The sequence below is a fragment of the Morus notabilis genome, unplaced genomic scaffold, assembly GCF_000414095.1.
Source record: "Morus notabilis unplaced genomic scaffold, ASM41409v2 Scaffold403, whole genome shotgun sequence".
NCBI classification, from domain to species: domain Eukaryota; kingdom Viridiplantae; phylum Streptophyta; class Magnoliopsida; order Rosales; family Moraceae; genus Morus; species Morus notabilis.
In genome coordinates, this window is record NW_010359824.1 from 417,411 (window position 1) to 428,253 (window position 10,843).

Sequence of the window (10,843 nt, forward strand, 5' to 3'; positions counted from 1 at the left end):
TCAATTTCGTGTTACGGGTTATTTTCAGGTCGTGTCGTGTCAATTCGTAAAGTGGTCGTGTCGTGTTCGTGTTGCGGTTTTTAAAAAATTTCGTGTCACGGGTCATGTTCAGGTTGATTGTAAATTTAAAAATAAACGATCAAAACACGACACGTGACACGAATTGCCACCCCTACCAACAGCCAATGTACCCAATTAAGCAAAGATTGTGAGGTGAACTATTTTGTTAAATTTAATGGTTAATTTTTTTCCCCCCCTTCTATGCCAATTGCGAAGCAATCCAGTTAAGCAAAGGTGTCATAGGTATATTCCCTCCCAAAAAAAAAATAATAATAATAATGTCATAGGTAAAAAGAGGTAAAATGCTAAGATCTTCCTATTATTTGTATGGAGCATTATGCCCTAAGGAACAATAAAGTAATCTACCAGAATTATTATTTTACAATTCTGAACTCATACACTGAAGCGTGAAGTCATACAATTCTGAACTCATTTCCGATTGTCTATGTGAATAAAACGCCGGCGCTAGTCTCTGCGGCTACATACACTGAAGCGTGAAGTCTAATAATATGATGAAATTTCCTGAAAATGTTTTCCACGGACTGACCTGTGAAAGGGTTGTTAAGAACGTGGAAATTATTAATGCACAGAAAAGTTCCCCAACTGTTTTTTAACCGATTTCACCATATTACTTCTTTCATTAATTAGTTACTTTCAATGGGACAGAAACTAAAACTAACAAAATAGTTACATTCCCAGGATAGCTAATTAAGAAGATTCCTTTAAACCTTAAACCACTGATAAACTGTTCTTTCTACGACTCAAATCATAACTCAAATCACAACTCCAACATTTTTAATATAGTATTTTTTTTCATAAAAATTTAAAATAAACTTTTTTTTACTAAAAGTGTTTTTTCTCACATAAAATTCATTCACTTTACAACGCACGTTTTTTCTCTCTCTCTCTCTCTCTCTTGTTTAGACGTATGACCCTAATGAAAGTTGTTTTCTGTCTGTTTCTTTCTTTTCTTCATTTGTTCACGCCAAGATAAATAATTTTCTAAAAGCTATTTTAGTAATTCCTCCTTTTTTTCTTTTATGTAAAGTCAAGCTTTGGATGTCATAGTTTGTAGATCAGAGCCTGTCCTAAAAATATAAAAGTATTTTATTACAATAATCTTACAATAAAAGACAATCAATCAGTTCCAAAATCAATTGGTTAATGATTTGAAATAACCCAAAAAAGAAATAACACGTCTGACCCTAATGGAAGTTAAGACACATGCATGTCAAAACACTGGGCCGAAACTAGAGCTGTTCAAATTACCAAAAGCTGACGGCAGACCAAGCGGCACCGACCAACACCAGCCGAAAAAACCAACAGAGAGGTTATTGACATTGAACCAAACTGCCCAATGTATGAGCAATCAGTGGCGCTTTTCCCATTTTGGCTTCTGTCTGTTTCGGCTGAAACTTAAACATCTCCTCCACCTCCAGTAGCCTCTTGTTCTTCTCCAACATTCCTCCTTCCCCGGTGTTCCTTCTAGCGTTATGAAATCTATCAATGTTCTTATCCTTATTGAGGAACCAAGTGGCACTAACCGATGCAAACAGGCCAGTTTTGGTCGCTGTTCATGCTCTTCAACTTAGTTCTCGGTTTTCCAATTTTGAGAAACCTACTGCATCAGTCGGCACTGAACCGACAATATTAGTGGGTGACCAACTTATGTACAATCCTTAGGCAAAACAAAAGGTTTTCTAACTTGAGAAAATATTTTTTTTCCTTTTGTGAGTAAAAACCCTATGCACACATGCATTCAACTCCCTTTCTTCAACTGTTTCCTTCTTTTACTCTTCTTCCCTTTATAGTTGAATCCACTGCCTCAGAAAGCTGCCAAGACTGGTAGCAACCAATCAGCTGAATTGGAAATACAGCTGCTGGGTTACATCGATTTATAAACCAAAAAACATCCCATCTCCCAAAGATTCTTCGAGGAAGTCATTCTAAGGTTCTGTAGTCGACGCCGAACTAAGGCTGCCCCTATTTTGCCTTCATGATACAACGTTTACAACTACCCGTGAACAGAACCTCTAAGCAACTCTAGCAATTCCACACTAAGAATTGTCATAAACCTTTCTACATGATGTCTTCTAACTTTAGTTTCCAACATTGTGGGTCTAGTTCAGCCTGTCAATCATCAAAATAGACCTTAATACCATCAACTGGAGCGAACTAATAACAGATACTAAATTTGACTCCTAATAAAAATTGACAAACAATTTGAGCTTGATTTCAGCCGACAAACTTTCCAGTCACTTACAATTTCAACTTGATTTCTCTTGTCAATTGTTGCTTGATTACGAAATGCAGGTATTACAGTCAAATTTAAAAACAGTGACATTCTAGCCCTAATGATATTCAAGGACAATCTTACCTGCAAAACTTTATCTCTCCACTGAAATACACAACCGCGGGCTTCCAAATGCTTGAGAAGAGGTTGCGGTAGAGACAATTTAAAGGACGCCTGGAGCTTTACTTTTGTTAGTCCTTCACATGTCAACAAGGCAGTGGCAAGTCCACTGGGAGACAAACCATCTAAATGCAAAATAGTCAAGCTCTGTAGGCAGCCAATGCTGGCAAGCGTTAAAAGCCCCACTTCCGTCACAGCACTGTACGACAAATTAATCTACCAAAAGAGTTGCAATGAGCATGCCAAGTAAAAGATTTCTGTTGGGTATTCCCTAAAAGCAATGAAGTTGAAAATTTACCTGTCTTAGGTTCTGCGAAAAGTAGGCAAGTGGAATCATCCCAGAATCATCAATGTTAGAGCACTTCTTTATGTCCAGCTTGGAGAGTTGCTTGCATCGTACAGCAATAGCTGTAAGACCTAAAGACGTCATTAGAGGGCATCCTCGACTTTCAAGTGTGTTTAACCTCGAGCATTGTGACAATGATATGAGAGAATTATCAGTAATGTCTTTACAGTAGGCAATATTAATTATCTCAAGATCAGGACAACCACAGGCAATTGCTGAAATGCCTGAATCTGTAATGTTTTTGCACCTAAAGGAAATGAATTATTTCAGTTAAATTTATATTAATCCAATAAGTAAATACTATAAGCATTGGCTAATCAAAAGACCAAAAATTGTATGTTTAGAATTGCACCACAAGCAATGATTAAAGTGAAACTAAAATGTAATAACGCCTTAAACAACGGATTGTCCAAAGGAAGATGGAATATTCAACAGAGAAAGAACACAAACCTGTACAGATCAAGCTCAATGAGTTTTGAGCAACCAAAACCAATTTGTGAAACTCCCTGGTCAGTTATGTTCAGACAAATTCCGAGCTTTAAGACAGAGAGGTTGGCACATCTAGAGATGGACTTTAAACCTGCACATGAGACAGAGCATGAGTTTTCTGAATTACACAAGTAGTCCTTAATGGCACAAAAGTTAAGAGTGAGGGAAAAACCATCATCATCAATTTCGTTATCGGTCAGGTCAAGTTCCTCGAGAAAATGGCATCTCTGTCCAATCAAAACAAATGCTTCTCTAGGAACAAGAGTACATGACTCCATCCTGAGAGAAGTTAGAGCTGTGCATGAATTCGTAATGTGGGCGATGGAAACGTAAGTGAGTTTGTGGCAACACGTGATATCCAGCTTCCTTAAATCTCTATGTTTGGTGACAAGAGAGGAGAGACCATCATCGGTCACACCCGAGCATTTACGTAAGCTCAACTGCCTCAAAGATGTACACCAATTTCCAATGGCTTTCAGTCCGTCATAGGTAACCGGACAGCCATCTAATTTGATTGATTGCAACCTGGGAAGCTTCATTAAACTATCAGCAAGAGCAAGCGTCACCTAAAACCACCACGATAACCACATCGAAAATTATGGGTTAGAGTTTAGTGATACATTCAATTATTATAAGAAAACAAAGAAACTTAATGCTTAATAGACTCACAGGAGAAACATATGATAAGGTGAGTTCCTGCAGATGTTCACCAGCACCACTAGTAAGTGAAGATATCCCAACATGACTAATGTTCTGGCAACTTGACATATCAAGTTTCTGTCACAAGAAACGCAAGTAAAGAAGTAAAATTTTTACATCAGTAAGAAACCGGATCACTTTTTTTTTTCCTCTAAATAACCTCATGAAGCGAATATTTGACACAAATGCCTCATGAAGCGAGTTGTGAAATGATAATCGCAACTTTCAACCTACTAAATCTACCTTATTTTCACCATCCCATTCTAGAAGTTAAGACCCAAAGCTCCTAGATGAACAATATGCATATGGGCTCAACTTGTCAGTCTACAAATGTCATTTCAAATGATATATACATGTATCACATTTAACTTCTTTCTAACACTGTATCACAACAAAATGAAATAAGAAAATTTTATAATTTGAAACAACAAAAGGACATCCTAAAGCGAACTAATCATCACTCAATACCTTTAACGACTTGCAGCCATATCTGAGGACCTCAAGGCTGCTATCGTCTAGGCCAAAACACCCCTCTAGAACCAAATCTTCAAGATGTTGTAATTTTAAGATGTATGGTAAGCATTGGTCTGTGATCTGCAAAAACCAATAAAAGGGAGGAAAAAAAAATAAATCTCACATTTTCCAGGAAAACTCATTGTAAAGCCACTATAACGTAACGAATTCACAAATCTTTGGCATGATATTTGACCCGTCACGACATTGGTATATTAGAAGAAAGATAAAGTGAAGAAAAATACTTGAGCATACATTAAAAAAAAAAAAAAAAAAAAAAAAAAAAACACACACACATTATATGTGTGTGTCCATTAAAGATAGCCAAAACAAAGCAGAAAAGAGAGAACAAAAATAAATGACCACAATCTAAAACCATATTTACCAAGGAAAAAAAAAAGATATACCAAACCATAATAACACCCACCCCAAGTAGATAATTCCCACCAAAAATAAAAACAAAAATTAACCATTAAACAAAAGTGAACAAAAACATAAAACAATTGCAATGCCCCCGAATAACCACCATTTTTTTTAAAAAAAAAACCATCAAAGATAGCCAAAAACAGAGCTAAAAACATAGGACTTCGAACCAGCTCCAAAAAAAAAAAAAAAAATTACAGACAAATCAAGCAAAGTAAAAAGACAATAACAAAAATAATAGTAACAATTAACAACAATTTACCGGCAAATAAGAGAGATCCAAAGTCCGAATTTAAAAAAAATCCAAAGTCTAAAGTCCCCTACACTTCACAGCAATCAAACCAACCCCAAAGTCACCAACACCCAAACACCATCTCAAACTAACCAACCTCAGCTTCCTACACCCAACCGCCACACACCCAACTCCCAGATCCGTAATCCCTTTACACCTCCCCATCCACAGCTTCTCCAGATTCTTCGCCTCCGCCAACGCCGCCACCGCCGAATCCCCGATCTCCGTCGCGTTCGACAGATCAATCTCCTTCAAATTCCAGCAATTCATCGCCAAACTCATCACCCCCGCAGCCGAGAAAAACCTCGACTTCGAGAGATCTATGGAACACAAATTGGAACCGCATGCATTGGAGATTTGGGCAAGGTTGGAGTCGGTGATTCTGGGGCAGAGCGTGAGGTTGACGCGCCTGAGGTTTGGGAATCGGGTGAGGAGTTTCGGGAGGTGTTGGGATCGTGTGGGCTTGAGGGACTTGCGGTGCTTGGCTTCGAGGGAGTGGAAGGAGGTGCAGACTAGGGAGAAGGACTTTCTGTCAAGTGGGTTTTCGTCGAGGAAGTCGAGGATTGAGAATATGAGTTCTTCCGACAGAAGATCGAACATGTTGTTGGTAGATGTTTCTTCGGATTTCTGCTTCTTCTTTAACATGGTATTTTCCGAGCTTTTCCTTTTTTTTTTTTTTTTGGTGTGGGTATTTGGGAGTTTTGTTCGTGTTTCTATAGACGAAGAAGAAGGGAAGAAATAGAATTGAAGAGGATTCTGAGTTCTGAGAAATGGAAGAAGAAAGTGTTTTTTTTTTTTTTTTTGGCAGAAAAATATATTGGTCTGGTTTGTTTTTGTTTGTTAGGTTGGGTCATGGGTGGCTCAAGCCTCAAGGAGAGTGAAGAAGAAGAGAAGTTAAAATTACGTTGGTGTCCTTACCACTTTAAAGTGCAGGTTCCGTTTTGTTTTGTTGTTTCAAGAACTGGATGACGAAATTAACCTCGTTTTAGGTTCTTAAAATGTGTCTCCTACTTTTTTTTTTCTTTTTTCTTTTATTTAAGTTTTGACATTTTCCGTTTACAATATGTTTTACCGGTGAGGTGTGTTATTTGTTTTTTTAGTTGATCAATTAAATTTTAATAGTCTATATAAGTGTTCATATTAGAAATATTATAGCGTACATCACAAAATTACTCATACATTACGCTCTTAAGATTTAGTCAATGTACAATGTTTGCTTTGAAGTTGTTTAGTTTTCATTATATTTTTGTGGAATTTGTATGTTGTTTGGTTAGGATTATGCTTATAATTTTATTTAATGTCTAGAATTAGATATTAATATTTTAGACATTAATTGGAAGTTTAATGAAAGTTCTTTTTTTCTTTACAAATATGATATGTAGACATGTAGTATTATTGATAGTTTTATTAAATTACAAAAATTCTCTCCCTTATAACACTTTATTCCTTAATTTTTAAAACATAACATGCATTCTTCTTGAACAATAAAATGTTAATAAAAAAACTCTCTCCTTTAAGTTTTTAACTGAAATTGATATTCAATTTACTATTTTAAGGGTATTTTAGAATACTATGGTTTAAAATTTGATTTGTATTTAAACTAACTTAAATATTCAAAAACAAACTTCATAAATTTTTTTTTTCTACAAAAAAAAATTCATAAAATTTTTAACTTACATGCAATCAATAATGAAGTATCATAACTAAACATTTAAATTTAAATTAGTTTTATATTCAAACTAAATTTTAATCATAGAGCTACTAAATTACCTCAAAATAACAAAATAAATGTCAATTTCTGTCAAAAAACTTAACATAGGGGTTTTTTTATTAAAATTTTATTATTCATGGGAAACACATATTACGCTTTAAGATTAAAGGGCTAAGTGTTACAAGGGGTATAGTTGAAGGAGAATTTTTTTAATTATTCTTATAATGTTATTTGATGTCTAGAATTAGATATTAATTGGAAGTTTAATGAAAGTTCCTTTTTTTTCTTTACAAATATGATATGTAGTATTATTGATGGTTTCGTTAAAGAAATTTCATCTGAAAAAATTTATCAGATAAGAATTTAGAGCTCCAAAATTGATGAACAAAATTTTGATTAGTTGAAAGCTAGTTTCTATTCACTAAAGATGTTAAATATTTTCTGAAGTTTAGGCCTCATTCGCTTCCCAGATTTGAGTTTTCATTTTGAGTTGAGATGTGACATTTTTTGAGAGTTTTTTTAACTGTAGCAAAAAAAAAATTAGATGTGATATTTTCTGAAAGCTTTTAATTGTAGAAACTTAAAATTAAAAATTTGAATCGGTAAAATGAACGAGGCTTTAGTTCATTATTTTCTTTTCATTTCCAATAAAAAGGAGGAAAATAAAATGGGAATGATTTTGAAAACGGGGGTATTATGGTCGTTTGAGATGAAAGACGTTTCCGTACGGCGAAGGACAATAAGTACGAAGTGTAATTAGAGGAGTTGTTGGAGGTCAATTTGGGTAGTGAAAGTCTTTTTCTTATCGCAGAGACCACGTTATTCGGTGGAGAACGTATATGAGGAAGGACAGATTCAACTTTCCAAGTGTACGAACAATTTGACAAAAGCAAAAAAATCGTAGAACACAATAAATAAATGAATAAATAATTTTGGTTTTTTTTTTTGGACTGTGAATGTGCGCCGAAAAAATAATAAAGAAATACATAAAAGGAAATCAGAATATAAGATATTCTGGTGAAGATATCGCCGTACTTATAGATGGCGTTACGTAGTACCAGCCTTACTCAGATAAGAACGGTTAGAGAGAGAAAATTGAATAAAGAAAGTCGTCTTCTCTTTTTCCTAGAGAGAGACTGACACATAATTGAAAACGATTGTGGAATATGGTTGGGGAAGGTTTTGCCTCGTGTAGTGCCCTTGTGTACACTAGTGGCCACTTAACTTATTAATTGTTTTTATTTTGAAAATTTCTCTCACAAGCACAAAGAATGAACTGTCGACCATTTCAAAAAAAAAAAAAAAATTATCGAGAAAATTTCTATTTCCAGTTATAAAATTTGTATTAAAAATTATTTATATTACATATTTTTTAATACGATGTGATTACTTAGACTTAATTAGTTAGAAATAGACTTTATTAATAGAAATCTTATCGAAAAAAATATTTTTATTTTTCTTTGAAGAATTTCTTTATACAAAAAAATTTACTATTAATAAAATAACAATTATTTGTTTTTAATTATTGATAATATTCTCTTAAAGAATTAATTTAGACTTAATTACTTAGAAGAATAAGAGATTTTTTTTTTTCAAATTTAAGAAAAGTGCTAGACTTTTCTTTTATAATAGTTATCTTTCTATTATTGATCACTTAATCATAATTGTCATTTTATTAGAACATATCAACTTAAATAAACAAAGGAAAAAAAGGAAAGAAATTGGCCTAACTAAAAGGGCAATAAAAATAAATATTCTAAAATTTATAATTAGTTATTAAATACGCCTAAAAAGTGTAAATCCAGATTTATACTAAACATTTTAAAAATATCCTTAATTAAAACAGAAAATAAAATCCTAAAATTTACGCTCTCTCCATCTCCTCTCTATTTACACTATAAATCTTAGATTTACAAACAAATAAACACAATATATGCTATGATATTAAATCCCACAATTATCGTATAAATTCAGAATTTATGAAGGAATTGAAATTGTGTTCTGATGATAAATCCTAGATTTATACTATAAATCCAGGATTTACGAAGAACACGCTCTATATTCTGATGGAAAATTCTGAATTTATTGCATGGTAAATTCTATCCAATAAATCTTAGATTTACACTTTAAATTCAGGATTTACGAATAAACACAATATGTATTTTGATGTTAAATCCTAGATTTATTGTGTAAATTCAGGATTTACAAAGGAACACAATTTGTATTTTGATGGAAAATCTTAATTTTATTAGAATTTACGTGTAACACAATATGTGTTCTGAGTAAATTCAAGATTTACAAGTGTAACTAAAATATATTTATCTTATATTAGTAAAATTTTGAATTTATCGTATAAAGTTATGATTTACGAAGGAACAGAAATTGTGTTTTGATGGTAAATCCTAAGTTTACACTATAAATTCAAGATTTACAAAGAATCACAATTTGTGTTATGATGGTAAATCTTGAATTTACACGATAGAAAAGACAACCGACGATAAGATAGAGGAGAGCAAGCCCACGGACTACAGATAGAGAGAGAGAAGAGAGAAGATGAGATGTAGAGGGAAAGATAAGAAAAGAAAGAAAAAAAAAAGAAAACGAAAAATGGTAAAATTGAAAAATAAAAAATTCAAAACATAAAAATGTCTATTAATTTTTATATGTTGATAAATTGATTATTTATTGACATAATTTTTCTTTAAAGAATTTCTTTATACAAAAAAATTTACTATTAATAAAATAATAATTATTTGTTTTTAATTATTGATAATATTCTCTTAAAGAATTAATTTAGACTTAATTACTTAGAAGAATAAGAGAATTTTTTTTTTCAAATTTAAGAAAAGTGCTAGACTATTCTTTTATAATAGTTATCTTTCTATTATTGATCACTTAATCATAATTGTCATTTTATTAGAACATATCAACTTAAATAAACAAAGGAAAAAAAGGAAAGAAATTGGCCTAACTAAAAGGGCAATAAAAATAAATATTCTAAAATTTATAATTAGTTATTAAATAAGCCTAAAAAGTGTAAATCCAGATTTATACTAAACATTTTAAAAATGTCCTTAATTAAAACAGAAAATAAAATCCTAAAATTTACGCTCTCTCCATCTCCTCCTAGTTACACTATAAATCTTAGATTTATAAACAAATAAACACAATATATGCTATGATATTAAATCCCACAATTATCGTATAAATTCAGAATTTATGAAGGAATTGAAATTGTGTTCTGATGGTAAATCCTAGATTTATACTATAAATCCAGGATTTACGAAGAACACGCTCTATATTCTGATGGAAAATTATGAATTTATTGCATGGTAAATTCTATCCAATAAATCTTAAATTTACACTTTAAATTCAGGATTTACAAATAAACACAATATGTATTTTGATGTTAAATCCTAGATTTATTGTGTAAATTCAGGATTTACAAAGGAACAAAATTTGTGTTTTGATGAAAAATCTTAATTTTATTAGAATTTACGTGTAACACAATATGTGTTCTGAGTAAATTTAAGATTTACAAGTGTAACTAAAATATATTTATCTTATATTAGTAAAATTTTGAATTTATCATATAAAGCTATGATTTACGAAGGAACAGAAATTGTGTTTTGATGATAAATCCTAAGTTTACACTATAAATTCAAGATTTACAAAGAATCACAATTTGTGTTATAATAGTAAATCTTGAATTTACACAATAGAAAAGACAACCGACGATAAGAGAGAGGAGAGCAAGCCCACTGACTACAGATAGAGAGAGAGAAGAGAGAAGATGAGATGTAGAGGGAAAGATAAGAAAAGAAAGAAAAAAAAAAAAGAAAACGAAGAATGGTAAAATTGAAAAATAAAAAATTCAAAACATAAAAATGTCTATTA

At 32.1% G+C, this 10,843-nt stretch overlaps 1 protein-coding gene across 1 annotated transcript; it reads right to left on the minus strand.

Moving 5' to 3' along the window:
• Positions 1-1,147: 1,147 nt before the first annotated feature.
• LOC21397161 (F-box/LRR-repeat protein 3) lies at positions 1,148-6,119 on the minus strand. The gene is given in 8 exon segments (XM_024163768.1): positions 1,148-2,190; positions 2,438-2,689; positions 2,772-3,066; positions 3,270-3,399; positions 3,481-3,874; positions 3,978-4,085; positions 4,476-4,601; positions 5,206-6,119. Coding segments are annotated over 8 exon segments (2,031 nt in total). The 5' UTR covers positions 5,881-6,119; the 3' UTR covers positions 1,148-2,139.
• Between the last annotated feature and the right edge of the window lie 4,724 nt (positions 6,120-10,843).